We start from the raw sequence: 21,911 nt of genomic DNA, 5'->3' as shown, positions 1-21,911 counted from the left end.
ACTAACGATGGACATTCCAAAAAAGTACTACTAAAATTTGGTAGTCATAGAATTCCAACCAAAATCCTAAGGGTAAAGGCTTATTTAGCCCAGAAAGGAATTATTCCGCGTCGACACTTTGAAGATATATCACTCAGACCATTGATTGCATCTAAAAGACAGAACAAGATGAATAAGGCCATTCTACCAGAAGCCGACATCTGCCCTACTCCCGTGGAAGAACCCAGTAGATGGGAGAAACCGCAGCCAGCTACCCGGGAAATCACACAAGAAAAATCCAAGCTCTCAAACCAAGCGACTGTAGCATCAAATAACAGCCTCGCCCTTGATACAATAGACTGGACAGTCCCAGAAGAAGTAGATCTGCTGAGTAACTTTACCAAGCTACCAGACAAAGAACAAATAAACATACTCAGTAAATTGACGAAACTACAGGCCAGATTGACCGAAATTCACCAACAAGGGCAACAAAATGCAGTAGAAACAATACACAATCAAACTTTACACTTACCAGCCCTCTCCCCTAAATGCATAGTCAAAAAGAAAGCCACCAATGGAACTTTCAAATGTATAGATGCAGACCTTCAAATCCAGCCTCCTTTAGAATATGAAATGGCAAGGAAAAACTCCAGCAATGAGACCACAAATTCCTGGCTGAGATATCAAATACTAGCTCTAAACGAAATAGGTACCCCTTATTTAAGTACTACAAAGGACTCTAACATTGCCGAACAAAAGATGACCTCCAACAGACCTGATTCACTGAGCCCAACATCAAATGAGGCCAAAGAAATGGAACTAGAGACTGAAAACAGTCCTACTGTCCACAACAGTCTACCAACCACAGAAATTTCTCAGGAACAAGGAATAGTTAAGGAAGAAAACCAAGAAAGGGAGGAAATTTTAATTTCCCACACTTTAAAAAAGAATCTAAAAGACCCACCATTATGTTCCCCGCCGAAAGCAGCGACAAATGGCTGTATCTGCACAAGACAAAATCCCTCGCTGGACTCAATAACAGAACTAGAATGACTAAATGCTGTCAACCAGCCATCAACTCAAAAACGGATCCTACGCTTGCTGTCCTGGAATATTGCAGGGTGGGGAAACAAAGACGGAGACCCAGACCTAATGAACTTCCTTAAAGATTTCGAATTAATACTTCTACAAGAAACATGGTCAACTAGAGATATTAAAATCAATGGATTCACCTCCTATACGAAACCCGCAGTGAAAACAAACACGAAGGGCCGGCCGAAAGCAGGGTTCTGTTGCATGATCAAAGACAACTTAGGGTTTGAAATCAAGCAGCTAGAAAAATGCTTACCACTTGCACAAGCTCTACTTTTAACCCAAAAAGACGATACTTTGCTACTTGTAAATGTCTATATCCCCCCAACCAAAAACAACAGCAGCAGTGAAAATTGGTCACAACTAACCTTTTATATAGAAAATTTGACCGATAAATACCCAAATGCCTCACTGATAATAGCAGGTGATTTTAATGCCAGAGTGGGAACCAACAATGAACAACTATGTAGCAAACTAAATTGGAATACTGATAATGATATCGCACATGCCCTGAAAATAGGACGATTCTCCAGAGATAGGGTTGTAAACAACGAAGGCTTACGCCTACTTGAATTATGTAACAACTTTAATTTGCAGATTGTGAACGGTTCAACAAAATGCGATAGAAGCGGGGAGTTTACATACTTCTCCCCCCGAGGATGCAGTGTCATCGACTATATTCTTGTCCCTTATAATATTATAAATTCAATCATGGACCTCAAAATTGGAACGCGTACTGAAAGCGACCATCAGCCATTATTGTTGTCTATTAACTTAAAGGACGAAACCAAAATAACCAAGTACAATATCATAGAACCTTCTCAATACAAACAAATGACCCAATTAAAATGGTCCCAGGAAACGAGTGCAGCAGTGGGGCAAAAACTTACAGCCAACCTGAGAAAACAAGTATTATCCAACTTAAAGACCACTAATCCCTACAGTGATATTCCGAAAATTTATAATGAAATCTTCCAAATGTTCGTAGAGCTTAGTACTCCACCTAAAGTTTGGGTACTTAAACATAGCGCTAGCCCATGGTTTGATGATGAATGTTTCCAGCTAAAAAGAAAGCTGCGGCAAACATTTAAAAATAATCGCGCTAAACTAGAGCCCTCTTATCTTGATGAAAAAAGACAATACCATTACATTCTGGCCGAAAAGAAACAGAAATATGCAACCCAAAAATGGCTACAATTACTCGACTCAATTCAGAGTAAAAACAACAAAGCGTTCTGGAACCTGGTGTACGGAGGATTGAAAGCCGAAAACCAACTAACTCTACCACCAATTGCAGAATCCAAATGGTCCCAATACTTCACATCTGTATTTAACAATCTACACAGTGAACTCAAAGGAAATGAGACCACTAAAAATAAAATCAATAAACTCCAGGAGTGGCCAAGGGTAGAAGAAGAGGAAATTAGAGAGATAGTTAAAAATTTCAAATCGGGGAAATCTCCTGGGCCAGACGGTCTACCAATAGAATTATTCAAGACCTATATAGATTGGTGGGCAGAACCCTTAGCTCAATTGTTTACTCTCATAGATAAATATGGGATCATACCTGAGATATGGTTAAGATCAATAATTATCCCAATCTTTAAAAATGGCGACCCAAAAGAACCAAGGAATTACAGACCGATAAGCCTATTATCAGTGATAGGGAAAATCTACGCTAAGCACCTTTTATCTAAACTTCTTACCTGGATGAAAAATCTAAATTTACCAGGGAAAGAACAAATAGGTTTCTCCAAAGGTTGCTCTACATTAGACCACTGCCTTATACTTATGCATTTGGTTGAAAAATATAGATCCCAAAGGCAATCTAAGATATATGCTGCTTTTGTAGACTTTCGTGGTGCATTCGACTCAATTGACCGCCCAAAGCTGTGGAGGAAACTCGCAGAATTAAAAATTGATCAGCGCTTATTGATTCTAATACAAAATCTATACTCTTCCAATACCTGTCAAGTTAAACTTAACACCAAAGGTCACCTTTCATCAGACATCCAAAACTCGAAAGGGGTAAAACAAGGGTGTATTCTCGCTCCCTTTCTATTTAATTTATTTTTATCAGACTTGCCAGATCACCTCCAAAAAATAGAATCACATGCCCCTAAACTTAATCAGAAACCAGTTCCTCTCTTATTATACGCAGACGATGCTGTCCTACTATCATTAACGAGCTTGGGTCTGAAACGTCTTATATCTTCTCTGATCCTTTACTGCGAATGTAACAAACTCTCTATAAATTATGAGAAGACAAAAATTTTGGTCTTCTCGAATGGTTGGAAATTAGAGAAATGGAAAATAAGAGGGCAAGAAATCCAACAAGTGAAAATCTATAGGTACCTGGGAATCTTATTCCAGAGCAATTTAGGGTGGGCAAATCATCGCACAAATGCCATAAAACAGGCAAAGTGTACCTCATCAGCAGTTGCCCGTTTTTATTATCAGAAAGGTAATCAATTTATTCCTGCGGCCAATCAGATATTTCAAACAAAAGTGCAATCCCAGATATTCTATGGAATCCCGCTATGGGTCCAAGCATATAACAGTGATTTAAAAAAGATTCACTCCAGCTTTCTGAGACGTATTCTTGGACTCCCAGCTGTGATCAAATATGAAACAATGTGTGCAGAAATAGGCATACACACAATGGAATATTGGGCATGGTCCACCTCAATAAAGTACTGGTTACGCTGCCATTTTCGCTGCCCTCCATCAAGTCTGCTCGCTGATTTGCTCAAAGACTCCTATAAATCAAGATGGTATCAGTACCTCGAAAAAAAGATTGAATCTTTAGGCATCGAGCTGGAGCCCCTGTACAATTCTAATGAGCAATACATTTTCCATAATATCCAAACTAGACTAAAGGATGTCGAGAGACAAAATATTATGGCAGCTGTAAACAAAATTTGCTCCCCCATATTCTATGATTTAAATATCTTAGATAGCAGAGCCAATTACGTCACTAAATTAATAATCCCAGCCCAACGTAGGGCTTTTATGCTGGCCCGTTTGAATGTTTTTCCCTCAGCATTTGTCAGGGGAAGATATCAAAACATTCCTAGAAACAAGAGATTCTGCAGATGTTCTATGAATGTCCCGGACACCGTAGAGCATATTCTCTTTCATTGCCCATTGTACAGTATCCCACGTCAACGCGTGCTGTCCCCTCTTTTGGGTGGTCTGGAACCCCAGCAAGGTGAATGTGTGGGATTCTGCCTATCCGACGTCGACCAAAGGGTAACGGCGGGGGTAGCCGAGTTTTTAGTAGCAGTCCTCCAAGGAGCAGGTTAACAACGAAAACCACTGATTTTATATGTATATATATATATATGTATGTAGCCAACTGCTGCCTTTTATATATATTTCAAAGCTTTTATATGTTATTTCCTCTTTTATGGTTTTATTTGCACAATGCCTAATAAAGGTTTGATAAGTAGTAATAAAGATGCTTTAAAAGGAGGACAATAGCTATGAGGGTTGTGAACAGAAACGGAAGGTGCAGAGGGAAGGACAGGGACAGAAAACACAGTGGAAGCTCAAAAATCATTTCAATGGCATCGTGGTGGTAGGCTAGAGGCTTTGGATTTCTGGATGAGAGAATGTTAAGAAAGTGACAGAATGGCCAGGGCGGGTCAAGATTTCTATCCCTTGGAGCATTACATAGTCCACCTGCATGTTTTCAAACATTCATCCGGAAACAAGCAGGCTAAGGAAACCAGAATAACCAAAATAAAAGGAAAGGCGGGGGGTGGGGGAGCCAAACATTCTGTAGAATTGAAACTTGGTGCCACAACACACTGAAAAGTGACATTCTATGCATGGAGAAGATGATAAACAGCTTGGACAAAGGGAGACGAGATGGAGAGCAGGACCAGCTGGGTGCATTGCCATAATTTGCTTTTTTGAGCGGATAACTATGTAAAGTATGGAAACATTTTTCAAAACAGAAAATAGATATGCAAGGCTACGGATGTGTTTTAGAGCCTGGTGCTATAGGAAAGAAAGAAAGAAAGAAAGAAAGAAAGAAAGAAAGAAAGAAAGAAAGAAAGAAAGAAAGGAATTATGCTGTCAACCAGGCTTCTTCGTGTATTTATAGTCCAATTATGCCTAGTTGCCAGTGTGTGACTGCTTAATGCTTCTCAAGCCTTGTTTTGGCTAATAAGTGGCCCTTTAACACGTTTCCGCTGTAACAACTTGCAGTGGTGAGAAGGAACATCATTATGTACAGGAACAGTTTGGTTTAAACGTAACAAACAAACAAAGAATACAAACAAACAACTGGTACCAGAAAAACCGGAGAAAGCACCAACGCATTTCCCAAGCTGATAGCATAGTCATTGCATAACTCCCTTTATTATTACTAAGTATAAAAGACATTTTATAAACTATAAAATTGGAACTCATAGTCTTTTGGGGGCTGAAGAGTCCTCCAGATCTGAGATAACTTTGAGAGAGAAAAAAAATGCCTTTAAACCAGAAAGGAAATCTGATATTTTCCTGTCACTTTTTCATAGCAGTTCCTGACCGATAGGTTTTAAAGGATCGGATTCATATCTGTTCTGTGGCTTGTGAGCTGACTGAGGGTTGAGCTTCCGACGACGTCGCTGACCGTTGATGAAGTTGTGATGGTGTTATGCTGGATGACTTGTTGCTGGGAGCAGGCAGGGACCGGACTTGAAGGAGGACTGCTTTCAGGACCTGAGAAAGGAGGAAATGAAGGCTCAAGTCGACATGGGTAGAGGAACCTCACTTTCTCCTCCACTACCCTCCCATTTGCCCCACTTTTTGCAGAATATTACAATGCTGCTAAACAGGCAGCAGAGTGTAAATGGCACAAAACACACAACGAGAGGAAATCCAGAACCCAGATATTCAGATTAGGACATATTATTATTATTATTATTATTATTATTATTAAGTTTATGATTAGAAAGTACATATCTGTCTTAAGCCTTAAGCATTTTGAGGCTGCAATCCTCTCCTCACTCACTCACATAGGAGTAAGACCCACTGAACTCACTGGGACTTGCTTCTAAGTAGACAACTGTAGGGTTGTATAATGATACCTCAGTGTCCACAGCAAATCATCACCGTGCTACTTGCATGTACTGACGTATCATCTTCATGAAGTCAGAGCTGCTCCAGCAAAATACTGAGTACGTGGCCTCTCCTCTCCAGGCTGCCTTGTCTCCTTTCCAAGCACTTTAATGGGGCTCTGAACGAGGTGAAGCTGGGAAAGGAAGGCAGTGCTAGTCCCAGATTCCTTGAACCTCCAAAGATACATGGGAATCTGGAAGTATGAGTATTGTAGGAAGGCACTGCTCCCTGGGCGGAGGGACAATATGGCATTCCCTCCCCAGTCCACTTGGCAGCTGAATCTTACTTCCACAAAGGGCAAAGTTGTGTGGTACACAAAACTCTGTCCACTAGCACCTCATCAGTGGACTAATCTACAGTGGTCAATTAAAACGTTAAAAATGCATTATAAAATGTGACATTAGAGGGAGCTGTAGAGCAGTGATCTGTCGTCAATGTAATATTGCATTGAGAGCTTTTCTCCGCTTCTCAATAGCATTTTCCAGATCAGTGTAGATCCAGCCCGTGTCTGCCTGACTTCTGGCATTTGCTGCCTGAGGTGGCTGCTTCATTTTGCCTAATGGTAGGGCTGGTTCTGGAGTCTTCTCTGGCCCTAGGAATTTATGGATGCTGCTGTCTCTGGGGGAGTAAAAGAGATCCTCACTCCCCAGATGAAGAGAAGTAATGAGTTGGAGCAGCCCCGAGTAGTAGTAGTAGTAATAATAATAATAATAATAATAATAATAATAATAATTTTTATTTATACCCCGCCCTCCCCAGCCAAGGCCAGGCTCAGGGTGGCTGAGTAGTAGCAGCAGCATTATTACAGTTTATTACCTGCCCTTCCCACGAAGGTCCCAACAATTAAAACACAGCAAAAATATTAAAACACAACAATTCTCAATGTTAAGAACAACTTCAAATTACAATAATAAGGTGGGTCCTAAAAATATATGTCTTGGGTACCAAAAGCCAAGGCGAACAGGTGTCTCCTCAGCATTCACCCAAATCTGTACAATGAAGGTGCCAGACACGCCTCAGTGGGGAGTTCCACAACTTAGGGGCCGCCAGAGAGAATGCCCCCTCTCAGGTCACCATCGCCATTGCTTAGGAGGGCAGTGGAATAACCAAGAGGGCTCTTTTCACCAATCTTAGCACCTGAGAGCTGCTGTAAGGAAGGAAGCGCTCTTTCAGGTATTTGGGGGCCTGACATGTTTAGGGCTTTATTCCGACCTTATTTGCACTAAACTACAACTGAGGGGCACCTCATATAGCAGCAAACCTACGTTTGCTGCCATATACACACCCAACTGGCAGCACAGCTCAGCTGAGCTCTCAAATAAGTATACCAGTATGACATCCATGTTTGCAAACACAGGTTTGTTGCGCTCATAATTCCCTCCCCAGTCCAGTCAGCAGCTGAATCTTACTTCCACAAAGGGCAAAGTTGTGTGGTACACAAAACTCTGTCCACTAGCACCTCATCAGTGGACTAATCTACAGTGGTCAATTAAAACGTTTGCAAACACAGGTTTGTTGCGCTCATAATTCATATTGCTAGGTGCACAACTGAGGGTATGTTTTACTTCCAAGCAGTACCACTTCAGGTAAGGGCTTGCATACAGAGAAGCAAAGAAAATAATAAAACCATGCAAGAAGCAAGAAGCGTTTGAGGTGATTTTCTATGTGGTCCTGGCTTTTCTCTTTCATTTTTGGAGGGCTATTCCAACTATGTGAGCCCTCCGTTGCAGCCTGAAGTGGTACAGCTTTGCCATGTAAATTGGCACCATCTTTGATGCTCCCCCCCCCCCCCAAGTCTCAAAATATTTTTTTCTTGCATCTCTAGGTGTTCCTGTACTTTTAATGTCCTAAGCCCCATGTAACTTACTCCCAAGTGCATTGGGGCTTACTTCTGAATAGGTATAGATATAGGATTGTATATGGAAGGTGCAATGCCCAGAATAAGAACAACAGGGCTAGGCATTACTGGACATTCTGAGGCCTTTGAGATGCCCCTACCATGTATATTTTAGTACTGAGGCTTCTCTAAGTCTGAACTGGTCCAGCTGGCACATAATGTTAAACCATAGTTCATATTTCACTTTGATGGTTTGGCTTTATAGCAACATACGGGCTCGAGTTTGCATGTAATTACAAGCTGTGGTTTGTTGCTTGTTGCTCCCATTTAACATTGCGTGCAAACCAGGCCATTTTAAGCTTTGGTTGCTAGCATGCTTCACCGCAGGTGCTTTTCCTCCATGCTAACTTCATGCCATTCCTAAAGATGGTTGAAGGAGACTGTTTAGAAATTGAGAGGTTAGGTCAAAAAAGAAGCGCATCATTAGTACTTAACCTATGATAATATAAATATGTTACCTACTTACTTAGGTATCCTTGCGATTCTTTCTGCATGGCTGTTATTGGACAGTCTTTGTGTGTTAACAATAACTGTTTCAGCTGTGCTACCTCATTTTTCAACATGGAAACCTCATTCTGGAAGGAGAGAAGAGATTTTTTACTTTAACAAATGAATACATCTTAAGAGGAGACAACTTTGCATGCTTTTCATTGTCATAAATATAGCAGGCTTGCATACAGTTTGAATCTTCATGCAATTATTTTTTCATTGTAGATATACTAGGACAAAATCCATATCCTGCCATGTGCCTTAAAGTCTACTGTGTATCTGCCATCTCATTTTATTTTTTAAAAAACCAGTCTTAATAGGATTATTGCTCTAGAGCACGACAACCATAATATATAACCATAATAAATTATTATTATTATTATTATTATTATTATTATTATTATTATTATTATTATTATTATCACAGCAAATGAGGCAGCTCTACTGCTCATTAGGATCGTGCTTTAGGATCCCAGCATCAGATTGCTGCTCTGTGTCCATTTAAAAAAAAATTTAAATTAAATTGTATATATTTAGCAGTGGATTGACAATGAAGTAACCATTTTTTTAAAAAAACAAAACCCAATTCTGACAAATGTAGCATGGTGTAGTGGTTAAAGAGGCCAGGGTTTGAATCCTCACTTGGCCATGAAGTTCATTGGGTGTGACCTTAGGCCAGTCCCTCAGCCTAACCTACCTCACAGTTTGTTGTGGGCATTTCCCCTTTGGGGAAAGGGTGAGATCTAAATACAGTAAATGAATAAATGAATGGATGGATGGATAGATAGATAGATGATAGATAAATAAATGAATAAATAAATGAATAAATAAATAAATAAATGGGCTCTCATGTATACACAGTGCTCCCTTCCTCTCCCTCTCATGTGAATGAGTTCTGTGTGTATATTACAGTATACAAGCAGCTCAGGATTGCAACAAATATCCTTTGAAAATGAGGCCCAATATTAGAAAAGACTTTAGCTACAAATAAATGGATTGGAGCCTCGTGTTTTGCTCTGGAAATGGAAGAAGCTTCTGTTTACAGAAGAAGAATTGTGTCCACAGAAGGGGTTCTTCCATTCAAGGAGCAAAAATATTATCAAAACTTAAACTCGTAACTGTTTTAAAAAGAGAACTACAATGACTCTATTGGCTTGCCTGAAAAATTATCTCTTCTGCAGTATTGGCTAGGCTAGCAAGGTCAGACACAATGAATCAGAGATGGAAATAAGGCGTGGAAATGACTGCTGTGACGAAAATCATCCCCGTAATCCATACAGACTGTATTCATCCAATTCAGAAAAGACTGTTGCGAATCGGACGTGCTTGTCTCTAGCTTGCACATGCAGACATATGATGTAGCATTAAACACATGCTTATAATTGAATTTTAATTCACTCATTGCTTTTGCAAGCAGGAAATCATATTAATTTGGTAGAAACGACCAGTTTTTATATTATATAAAAGGTTCGGCTTGTCACCAAACTACTGCCATATGGTATGCACCGATCCCAATTGGTGTCAATAAATTTAACAGATAGATTTTCTGCTTCACTTTTTCTTTAAAATAAAACGAATTATTCCAACTCCAGCAGAACATTTCTGACTATCAAATTCATCTTCATTAGTAAGAAATCCTGTAACAAAGGGAAATCTATGAATTTTTAACTTTCCTCTTTCATATTGAGCTGCAGCACATTGATTACAATGTGTAGATTACATTGTCTAGATTACAATGTCCTACAGTGCAACTGGGACCATATAGAAGACAAAGAAACAGAGACAGGGAGAACCCTTTTTCTTATGGGCAAGTTGCAATCCACCTGGACATTATCCTTTGCATATTACCATCTTATAATGAGTTGCATTCATTCTGATGTGATTTGCACGCAAGAATTTCCCATTTGTGCCCATTGATTGCGCACAGTCCTCACTGAACCCTTTTGGTATTCCTTCCCACCTTACAGTCCCCTCCCCCTTATCCTTCTGGATTTACCCAATCTTCCTGATTCCCTCTCTTGAAGGTGGGCGGTGTCATTTTGGGTACATAAGGATTGGCATCCTGCGAATTAATTTGCTATTAGTACATAAGGTTGTCTTAAGATGTCACTGTTTGCGGTGAGAAAAATGATCGGTGCAGAGTTTAGTCTACTTCAGACCATGGCTCTGTACTTAAAATGGAGGGTGAAGATCATTCGTTCCCTTTTGAGGTCTGGTAGTACGAAGGAGAAAGGCCCAGGCTAGATGAGAAAGGCTTCCTTTCTCTCTGCACATCACTCATCTATTACTTACTGTCTTTAAACATCCATTCCATACCTGAACAAAGATGCAATGAACAAAAGGTGTTGTTTCATGCTGTTTGCTCAGAATGTCTTTATATGTGAGCCTGCTTCCAAATCTTGACACTCTTCTTGGTTGGTGTGTGTGTGTGTGTGTGTATGTAGATAGATAGATAGATAGATAGATAGATAGATAGATAGATAGATACAGAGGTAAAGGTAAAGGGTAAAGGGACCCCTGACCATTAGGTCCAGTCGTGGCCGACTCTGGGGTTGCGGCGCTCATCTTGCTTTATTGGCCGAGGGAGCCGGAGTACAGCTTCTGGGTCATGTGGCCAGCATGACTAAGCCGCTTCTGGCGAATCAGAGCAGTGCATGGAAACGCCGTTTACTATCCCGCTGGAGCGGTACCTACTTATCTACTTGCACTTTGACGTGCTTTCGAACTGCTAGGTTGGCAGGAGCAGGGAACGAGCAACGGGAGCTCACCCCGCCGTGGGGATTTGAACCACCGACCTTCTGATCGGCAAGTCCTAGGCTCTGTAGTTTAACCCACAGCGCCACCCGCGTCCCTAGATACAGAGATGATGATAGATAGATAGATAGATAGATGATAGATAGATAGATAGATATTGTTCAGATTCTCTGTGTTTGTTAGTAGCCTAAAGTGTAGCAGCACCAGTTTAAGTCAAGAAGGTCTTGCTGGTGCAGCAGTGACCCAAGATGCAAACAGTGCCTCTCTGTGTCCTAGCCATGTCCTAGACAGCAGCCCGCACCTGAAGTTGCATGTTTGTCTGGGTGAGTTCTTCTGCTTTCTTTTCCAGTGACATCACCCAGACCTTCCTCTTCTGTCTGCAGCGTGTGGCAGCTGCTCGGTTTCGTTCCAGAAATTTCCGCCGCCTCTCATCTGGGTCTTCGTCCACCACTCTCCTTCGGCGCCCCCCAGTGGGCTGAGGCGGCTGTATTGTCTGTGTGGGCTGCATCTGTTGGGCTGCTGCTGATACCTAATGAGAAACATAACTGATCTTAATTAAGTAGCCAGCAAGGGGATGACACCATAGCTGACTGTGGAATAATAGTAATAATAATAATAATAAAGATCAACTGTAATAATAAAAAAAAATACGACCGGGATATGTTCTTTGAATACAGACATTTTGGCAAGATATGAGAGTGGCAGAAGTTCAAAGACTCTACCAGATGCCCTTAAATTACTCTTCGACTAACAGCCTGCATGGACCAGGAAGATGTTTTGGAAAATGGCCTTTTTGAATTGCAGCAGAGAGGATGTTTTATTTTATTTTATTTTGCTCCACCGTATTAAAAAAATGTTTCATTTCATTTCAAGAACAGTTTTTTTAAAAAAGCCAGTCAGTTCAAATGTGAAACATCTAAATCACACCAGTGACTTGCATTAATCATGAAACAGAAGGAGCCTTGGGACCCTTAATTTTGTTCCTAATTTAAAGGCGTGCATTTTCCTTTGCACTGCATGTCTTGTTTACACAGATAGCTATCCTGAGGTAACAACCCATTAATTTGCTGTGCTTTGGATTTATGAGGTATAAATAAATCTTAAGATGGAAGCAGGCTTTGAACCAAGTGGGCAATTAAGGGGTGTCCTATTATCCCCCTTTTCCATTTTCTTGGGGAAACTGAGGTGATTCACTGATGAGTTGATGGGAACTAAAAAGAAATTAAGTTCTCAGAACCATTAATGTGACAGTTCTGTGAGGAACTGGAACACCTCATAAGACACATGATGGATTTCATATTGCTTTCCATCTCAACCCGTTCATGGGTGCTACACCAGGGAGGACAATTCTAGGCCGGTGAGCTAGCTTCGTTGGCTTCCTAGCTTTGCACCAGCACGACATAATCCTTTCAAGTAAGCAATCCCTGCAAAACCTTCTGGAACGTCATGAAGGATTGCTAACACAGGCTGCTCCAAACATTTTTGCCATCTGAGTTTGGGAATGTGCCTAGACTCAAAATTTTTACAGTGACACCACAACAACTTTCAGCTGCTGATTGGTTTCCAAATAGTAAAAGCCAAATGGCAGCACACGTAGCAAATCCAAGTTGTTTGACCACGAGTAAGGCAATCACTACTTTCATAATGAAATTACTATTGTATGCCCAAGAACAGGCCCCATGCCATCCATCTCACATTTTAGCCTTCTTCCTGGATTCTGTGAATTGGTCCTCAGTGTCTATCACCCCCATCTTGGCTTGAGAAGTTAATGTTGAGTAATGCCAGATGCCCCTTCCAGCAGGGATATGTATGTTGCCTCTACAGCAACACACCTGAAATGTAAAGGCCTCAAAGGTCTCTTTTAAACTGTCAGTCTAACATCAAAAGCCACAAGCAACACCTTCTGAGCCATCAAAGGTTTGTTGTTTACACTGCAGGACACGGACATCTTTGCACAAGCCTTTCTGCCTTCTCCCTTTTTAATTCAAGCTGTAAATTCTGTTTCTACTTCTCAGGTTGGTTCTCTTATACATAACAGCCCTTTCCACTCCTTTAATGTTGTTTTACTTGAGTGAAAATGTGTTCTTTTTCAGCCTCTTGTTCCTCTGTTGCCTGAATAGTCTTAGATGACATGGTGGGACAAACCCTGGTAAAAACAGGGCTCATGTACCTCACTGTTTATGCAGGAAAAGGGAGACCAACTTACACAACATGTAGAAAATGTGGCCAGAACGGTTCTGTCCAAAGTTTGGCATATGCTGGAAGCATACCCTCCAAAACCTTGAAGGCAAAAACCAGGAAACCACCTACCCATTTTTTACGCAAGAGAAGGGTGGCCATTTTTGGGCGCTGTGATCTCGCATGATTTCATGCTGCAACTCGCCTCTTGAAAAGCACATTTTGGGGGCATGGAGCCTCCAGACATGTGTTTTTCAAGGCACAAGATGGCGTCCCTGGGGGGAAAGCGTTTTTTTTTTCCTGGAGAGAAATTGCAGTGCAAAATTGCACGAGATCACCGTGCCCAAAATGGCTGCCGTTCTCTCACAAGAAAAAAAATGGGATGTCCCAGCTTTCTTGGGAGACTTGCAGGGTATGTGAAATAGTCACTTGATAGCTTACCACAGAAGGGAAGCTCTTGCATCTCAGTCCACATTACACGCCAGCTCAGTGTTGCCCGCTGACATGGTAAATGTACTCCATGGTTCCATTCAACACATGGATGAGTTCTTTACAAATCTGCCCAACACATATTCTGGGTGCATCAACATGGCTATGCCAATGCCCTTAGTGATGTCTTATTTAGTATATGCTCCAAAGGCTGAGAGGAATGTGACACTGTTTGTGCTTATGTGATGACAGAGGATCGTGGAAGTGCACAGACTGCAGCTTTTAGAGCTTCTGACTCATTTGAAACACATGAATGTGTTTGGTTATGTAGATAATGTAGCAGAATCAATTAAAAAGGACACAGAATATCATCATATATAATTTTTTTGTTAGCACATTTCTGACCATGTATAATTTGCAACAAGATACATTTCTGACCATGTATAATTTGCAACAAGATATAATATAATGGCCTTTTGGGGGTGGCGCAAAGTTGTTGAGATTTTTTTAGTGATTTTCCTGGACATTTCAGTGATTTCCACCAGGATGCTGTTTGCAAGGGCTGAATACCAGCTATGTCCAGGAAATTACAACCTTGCTGTCTCAAAGTTCTTCTGATTGGAAATTCATCTGAAAGAAATTTCAGTATTAAAACCAAACGTGTGAAATATCTGAATTAGGCCAGCCGGCACAGAGCAGAACAGAAAGGGAACTGCTAAATTGGCTGGGCTTTGCCTTGATCCCTGATCCTGTATGTCTCTCCAATTGTTTATAACCCTACTGCTATATTTTTAGCCATTCATTTTAGCAACCCCATAATTCATTAGGTTCTGCAGGGCTGTTGAAAACTTTGAAATTTAATACAGGGGCATGGCATAAAATAATCAAAGTTATGGCAAAAGGGGAGCGTAGCTCCTAGCAATTCAGATCATGCATTGGTTTTGACATGAACCTTGAAACTTAAGTATTTGGTTCAATAGAAAGAGTTGGTTAATAATTAGTAAAGTGTACCATAAGATTAATGTGTCTGCTGAAGCAGTCTGACCCCCCAAAGAGGCCAATACTGAGGGGAATTATAGATGGATTTTGAAAGCAATAACCTTATGTTTATTACTCACTCAAACCATCTTTTATCCCAGTCAATGCCCTCTTCAAAAAGTGTCATTGCTTTTGTGTTCCCTTGAGGAATTCAAACTGTTCTGTTGTCCAGGGAACTACCTGACCTATAGATCTTAAAATCTCCACCCATCCTCCAAGCAGCACCGCACAAATGTTTTTTGAACAAATATCTCTTTTACATGTCCTACAGAAATGGAACAATTTCTACTAAAGCCCGTGAGACTGCTCTTTGTGGGTTTTGGCAACAGCCGTTATCTGTTGTTTCCTCCTTCCATGTGGAAATATTAAATCTTTATCTGTTTAGAAGGAAGGTGTAATTATCTTGGAGTTTGGTAACAATTATTTCTGAACTGTACCTGATTCTCCCAAGGCACCAATCTTAAATACATACACCACAGAAATGGAATTTAATTCATAGGTGTAAGATGAACTTCCGCATAACTGCTATAACCTGGCAAAGGCAATCTGCATATGGAAAGAGGTCTTGTGTGAATGGATTGCCTTTCCTGATCCAAGTTCCATGTGTGCAAAGCATGTTGCACAGTGTGGGTGGAAAAGCCCTGCATCTAGTTGAGGACTGCACATGCACAGTTTTTACCTAAATCAGGACCTCATGTACAAACTCTTAGTACTGTCAAGTGTTGCATTGTTGAGTACCTCTTCTGAGGAATGGAAGAACTGATTCCAGGCATCTCAGTTGTTCCTCTCTGAAAGTGTAGATCAGTACTGTCAAAGCTGGTAGTATTCCATCACCACCATCTCTTTTCATACACAAGAGTCTCTACTGAAGGGCCAATGTACCGGTATATATTTTTTAAATCACAAATGACAATTGGCTATGTCCATCTCAATTATTTCTGCACTGCTTCTTTTGTTAGTTAGTGTCCATCTTGTATATACGCTTCCTTCAAACTTCTATCTAGTGGGTCAAACATTGCATTCCAAGCAATGAGAAATTCAGATCCCTCTCTTAATGATTTCACTTTCTTCTTTCTCTGGTATTACTTATTATCATTCTAGAGTCCCACAACTTTTCACCTTGGCACCATTTGTCACTATCCTGTAACTTATGTGTGTGTTTTTTTTAAGCCCACGTGATCTTAGAAATTGGATTTTTGATTAGGATGCCAACCAAGACAGAGCATCCATAATTGCCGTCCGTTACTCTACTTGGTACCCCCAAATTAAGACCAATCACTCAAGGTCCTGTTACTTTAAGACTATGACCTTCTCACAACTATGCAAGACCTTTGTAGAACTAAGATTCCAACAGATGCCCTCGGCATACCGTATTTTTCGTCCCATAGGATGCTCCGTCCTATAGGACGCACCTAGTTTTTTGGGGGGGAAATAAAGGAATTTTTTTCTCCTTTATTTCCCCCCCCCCAAAACTAGGTTGGGGAACAGCGGGATGGCGGCGCTGCACCTCCCCGCTGTCCCCCGAGCTTGTGGGGCTGCCCAATGTCTGCCCGATGCGAGGGGCGCTCTGCTTCAGTGCGCTCCGCGCTCCGGGTGGCAGGCTGCTATCCGCAGCGTGGGGAGCCCTGCGGGAACTCCCGCAGGGCTCCCCAGGCTTGCTGATAGCTTCCTGAAGCCTGGAGAGCGAGAGGGGTCGGTGTGCACCTACCCCTCTCGCTCTCCAAGCTTCAGCAAAAGACTGTATTCGCCCCATAGGACGCACACAGATTTCCCTTCATTTTTGGAGGGGAAAAAGTGCGTCCTATAGGGCGAAAAATACGGTATTTAGAGGGGAATACTGGGGAATTCTCCATATGGATCACAAATGTGATCTCCTCAGGTAGAAGACATTACACACTATCTGCTGATTTGCCCCCTGTACACAACACCCAGAAGAAAATTTACATCGCCAATTCTTAATTGGCTTCCAGGTCGATCCGGACAGGAAGTGATAGGAACTCCTAGCAGATAAACACCAGTACATTACACACCAGGTAGCCAAGAAGCTCCATTCCAGCTATGTGAATGCACCCCAATATTAAATTTTAATGTTGTAAATTTCCTTTATATTGTTAACTGCTACAGGTTACGTTATATGATTTTAGATGAAAGTTTTGCTTTTATTCTCTGTCGTCCATTGTAAAGGCCTTTGACTACATACAATAAAATTGGCTGATATACAGAATGTATAATTTCACCTTTGATACCAAGACTTTTTAAAAAAGGATTGCAGGTTGTTTTAAATGGTTTTTAATGTTGTATTTTAGATTGTTGGAATCTGCCCAGGGACTTTAGGATGAAAGGTGAGTAAATAATAATTTTAATCGGCTTTGCTCCTCTGCTGTGTTTAAATCTTGATGGCATTCTAGAGAAAAAACTTCATGCAAACTTCCTCAGTTGTTTCACATCTAACTTTAATGTTTAATTTTATATTCAGCTTGGTTTCAGTTTTGCTCTGGGTATTGCATTAACCTGGTGAATTTTATCCCACTGAGATTGAAAAAACCCTCAACGGTAAAAATAAAAATGTTGTTTTCCTATAGGACTGATTCTCCGTAACATCCATAAATTTTTTATAGTAATGACATGTAGGTTGCTATGGTATATAAAACAAACAAACCATGGCACATACATGGTCAAATCTTGCCCCAAAACACATGTGAAAGGCTAGTTATTTCAAGACATTTTGCAGCAATACACTTGAACAGCTGAAAACCTCGTGCGATGGACACTTCTGCAGCTGCTGTATGGCAGCAGACACATGAATACTCTGTGGGAAACACTGCTGTAACTCACAGCAATGGGTCCTGCGGCATAAAGTGTGGACCTGCCTTGAGCTATATTCATAACCGTAGACTTCTTTAACCTGAAAATTTGATTCAAGCTCTTTGGAAGGTGGCAACTGGTGCAAGCAATGATACCTATATTTAGAAACGTGTTTGAACTTCTACCCCAACATAATCCACTTTAGGTTTTCGGCATAGATTCCTGAAGTACAATGTCCACCTTGATGCAGATTTTTTTTTTTTATAGTCCTTGATATAAAATGAAGGTGCCAATGAACAGTGCCAGATTTACGTATAAGCTAAACAAGCTATAGCTTAGGGCCCCACTCTCTTGGGTCCCCCCCAAAAAATTAAAGGGAAAAAAACCTGGATGTACATTTCCAAAATATAAGATAAAAAAGAAATAAAATAAAACCTACATACAGCAACAGTGTTTTGCTCCTATGATATAAGTAATGGGCCCCTCCTGCTAGCCTGCTCCTTAAAATATCACTGGTTTGCTCCTTTCTATATACAGGGTGCCTACATTCTGCATGGACTGGTTGTACGGCAACATGTGCAAATGGCTTTAGATACCTATTAGGTCCATAAATTACCATACAGCATATATTCAACACACACACACAAAAACAGCAACAATTTGTTGTTGGCAAAGGACAGCTGGACATATAAAGGGCCCCATTACCTTCAGTAGCTTAGGGCCTCATCAAACCTAAACCCGGCCCTCCAGAAAGAGCTGGAGAAAATCAAAATCAACATAAAAGACAATGCGAACATTTGATTTTAAACCCGAATTTATATCACAGAATATATTTTGAGGAAGTTCTACCTGTGCTTGCCCGCCTGTGTGCAGGGGTGGATGTGGCGAGGTCTGATGATGCGCTGGGTGCGCATGAAGGTGAGCGTGAGAGTGGTGGTGGGGGTGGTTCTGCTGGTGATGCGTCTGAGGGTGGTGCGCTGGGTGCTGATGCTGGTGTGGATATGGGTGGTGAGGTGGAAGCGCCTGGTGCTGATGGGGATGTGCGTGCATATGGTGGTGAGCTGCCTGGTCCTGTCGGGAGCTCATCATCTCCATCATATGGCCCATGCTGTTCATATTTCCATTTGACATCCCTGCAGGATGGTGAGTCAATGCTGCCTTCAACCTCTGCAACAAAAAAAGAGTTTTTTTATAAAGTCAGTCCACAGGCGAGGAGACGTCATATTCGTTCTTTGCATTTGTTGGCCGCTGTCTACAAAAGAAAGGTCTCAAAGCAACGTGACAAAATACAACCATTAAATCATCAGAAAATTATCCATAAAGATTATGTGCGGCTAAGATTTGTTGCAATCGTTGTCGGTTTTGTTAACTGACAAAAATGCAGCCACAATTAAACACTCGGTAGAATCTCATTTGAAGGTGGAAATGTGAATATTCCTGAGGGAAGCAGAAGCAAAATTACACCAGAAAGCAGTGGAGTAACTCAAAAAAGTGCTGGAAAAATTAACTGATTAACACCAAATTATTCCTCAAGCGTTTTGAGAATAGGATGCTGAAAATGGAATTTAATAAATTATAATTCAATACAATATTCTCACATTTATAGCACAGCCATTTAATGCAACCATATGGTGATGTAGGAATTTGTTTTGTGCTCAGTGGAACCTCAGTGTAAACATAGATTCGAATCCAAGAAACTGTGAGCTGAGGTAAAAATGAGGGCTGGTGGCAGATGATGGGCCTTACAGCACCACAACAGAGCTTGGTTATAACAGCCTTCAGCGTATCAACCACTGTGGATCATAAAAAGGACTTGCTCAAGGGCTGTGCTCACAGAGTAACTTTTCTGGATTTGGAGACATTTTTTCTCAAAATCTGCTTGGTTGGAAATATCCCTTCAGTAAGTTAAAGGCTCTTTCTGTTAGCAGATGAAACACCCTAGATCTCTGGATCAAAGCTGTATTTGTTTGTGATATTTTGTATACCGTTCTTAAAAATAAAACTATTATTTATTTCAAGGTGTCTTAGAATAACAATTCAAATAGCAAAGGCACAACAACACTTAAATAAAAATCAATAATCTTTTAAAAGGCTCTTAATATGCCACTATTCTATAAATATCAATTAGTATATGGTTACAATAAAAATATGCACCAACTATGCCTGGTATTATATAATAAAAGTCGCCATTCATCTACACACAAACATACCTGATTCATAAAAAGAGGAGGAAAATATTCAAAATGCCATTTAAACAAGGATTCAACACATCCAAAGCTAAACGTCTTTTTAGAAAACCCACTAGGTTTCTTTCTTTTATATTTTAGTAATTCTGTGCTCTTACTTTTGCCTTCTTTGTTTATGCTGAGGTTCCATTGGAAACACACACACACACACACACACACACACACACACACACACACACACACATATTAATGGCATGATGTGCTTACATGAAAACCTCATGTTTTAAATTGAATGTTGATTTGTTTGTTTGTCTGCTTAATTGGTTTTTAATGGCCTCTGATGCATTAGGTAATTTGGAATGCTCCCGTATGAAATTTGTTTTAAAACCCAGTATTTCTAGGTTCTCCTTTTGAGGTTTGTCTCTGTCGACGTGCATATCTCCTATTTGGAAAAAATTCGGAAGTGTGGGGATGAAGGAAGCACAAATCACTCATCCAGTTTCCTCCAAATGTCTGGTGTGGCTTTTGTCTCACAATGCCAGGGACTGAACAATAGGATGTGCTTTTCTGTTTCAGAACCTAAGAGCCTGGAATGTAACAAGTTATCAGCCACACTCAAATAAAACAGCAACTGTTTCCATCAGACTAAAAGGTCAATTGCTGGCATTAAGGAAAAAACAATGGTGAGAATATTGAAATATTTGCTGGAGCAACCAAACATTAAATGCACATTGTAGTCTAAGCGGTCCTCATCTTTTATTTTACCTTAGGGATAATTCTTCAGCTTTAATATGGGTGAAATATGTCAACCTGCCTGGGTGCAGCAGCTCTGATTTCACTTAACTTATTGTGGAATAATCAATTTCCGTAGTAATGAAAAGGCAACAATGCTACCAACCTCCTGTTTTGAACTCAACACGGCTAATGCCTTTTGGTTCAGGGGCATAAAGTGATCTCTTTCCAGGAATAGGATTGTTTTGTTTCAGTTCGTGTGATCAACAGATTTCAGATATCCATTTCATTCAGTTTTGCCGTACACATCAGATGAAAGAATTCCTCCATACCAGACTTTAAACATGAAGAATTCACCACATGCAGGCAGGCTCTGGACGGAAGCCAGAAGAGCACAAAATATGTGATACAAGTGTTGATAAAGTATCACAGGCAGAACTCAATTCTTAAAATAACCTCTAGCTGCTTCTTGTGCTATAAAGTACTGTTCAAAGTTCAAAAGCCTGCATTCATTTTCAACACCAAGATTCCCCTTATCCGCTTTGCGTATCTCACATTTTCACCTAATAACCATCCAAAAACAGCACGGCATTTGCCAAACAACCACTTATTTCAGAGAAACGTATTTTTCTCCACTTGTGAGGAATTTTCTGGGAAAGAGAGAGTCTTCCCCTAGATTCCCCCTTGACTTGGGCTACTGCTACACAACCCTTATTCACACAGTGATCTGTAGAACATGGTCACACATTTTTCTTTAAGAGGGCTTGCAACTTAATGTAATTTGCAAAAGAGAGAAATGGAGGGGAGATATCAGGTGGCAGTGCAGACGCAGAGGAGGTATGCTGCTATTGACCCAGGATCACTTTTGTTGGTGAAGAGACCAAATGCAACATTTCACCCACTCAAGATTGCTGCACGTCCCCCTCATGTTCAGAAAAAACAACAGCAACAAATAAAGAGGAAAATATGGAGGGCGGCAGACACCAATACTTTGGTAACCTTAGTTTCTCAGTATGCGTAACTCAGGAATACAACGCAAGCAATACAATATTGAGTTTTCATCCATTTAAACAGGGATGAGGAACTGTGGCCCTCCAGATGTTGTTGGCCATGGTGGCTGGAGCTGGTTGCAGCTGGGAGTCTAACAATAACATCTGGATGGCTTCAGGTTCCTGCCCCCCGTATTAAAATGTACTATATTTCACACAGCATATACAGAG

The 21,911-nt window shown here is 40.8% G+C and overlaps 1 protein-coding gene across 8 annotated transcripts in view; it reads right to left on the bottom strand.

The window, feature by feature from the left end:
- Nucleotides 1-5,420: 5,420 nt before the first annotated feature.
- The window catches only part of CREB5 (cAMP responsive element binding protein 5), a 271,299-nt gene continuing 254,808 nt past the window's right edge, over nucleotides 5,421-21,911 (bottom strand). For 7 of the 8 annotated variants that reach the window (XM_083468354.1, XM_083468356.1, XM_083468358.1 and 4 more), the window contains 4 exons: nucleotides 18,623-18,940; nucleotides 11,625-11,852; nucleotides 8,547-8,655; nucleotides 5,421-5,784 (listed from right to left, as the gene is read on the bottom strand). In XM_083468354.1, coding sequence (XP_083324480.1) covers nucleotides 5,621-5,784; nucleotides 8,547-8,655; nucleotides 11,625-11,852; nucleotides 18,623-18,940 — 819 coding nt within the window. In that variant the 3' untranslated portion in view covers nucleotides 5,421-5,620. Of the gene's footprint in view, nucleotides 5,785-8,542; nucleotides 8,656-11,624; nucleotides 11,853-18,622; nucleotides 18,941-21,911 lie in introns of all 8 variants that reach the window. The other variant, XM_083468359.1, reaches the window with a different exon arrangement.

This window comes from Podarcis liolepis (genome assembly GCF_965112155.1).
Source record: "Podarcis liolepis genome assembly, chromosome: 12".
In the NCBI taxonomy this organism is placed as follows: Eukaryota; Metazoa; Chordata; class Lepidosauria; order Squamata; family Lacertidae; genus Podarcis; species Podarcis liolepis.
Note: the sequence above shows the minus strand (reverse complement) of the source record. Positions and strands in the feature narration are given on the sequence as shown.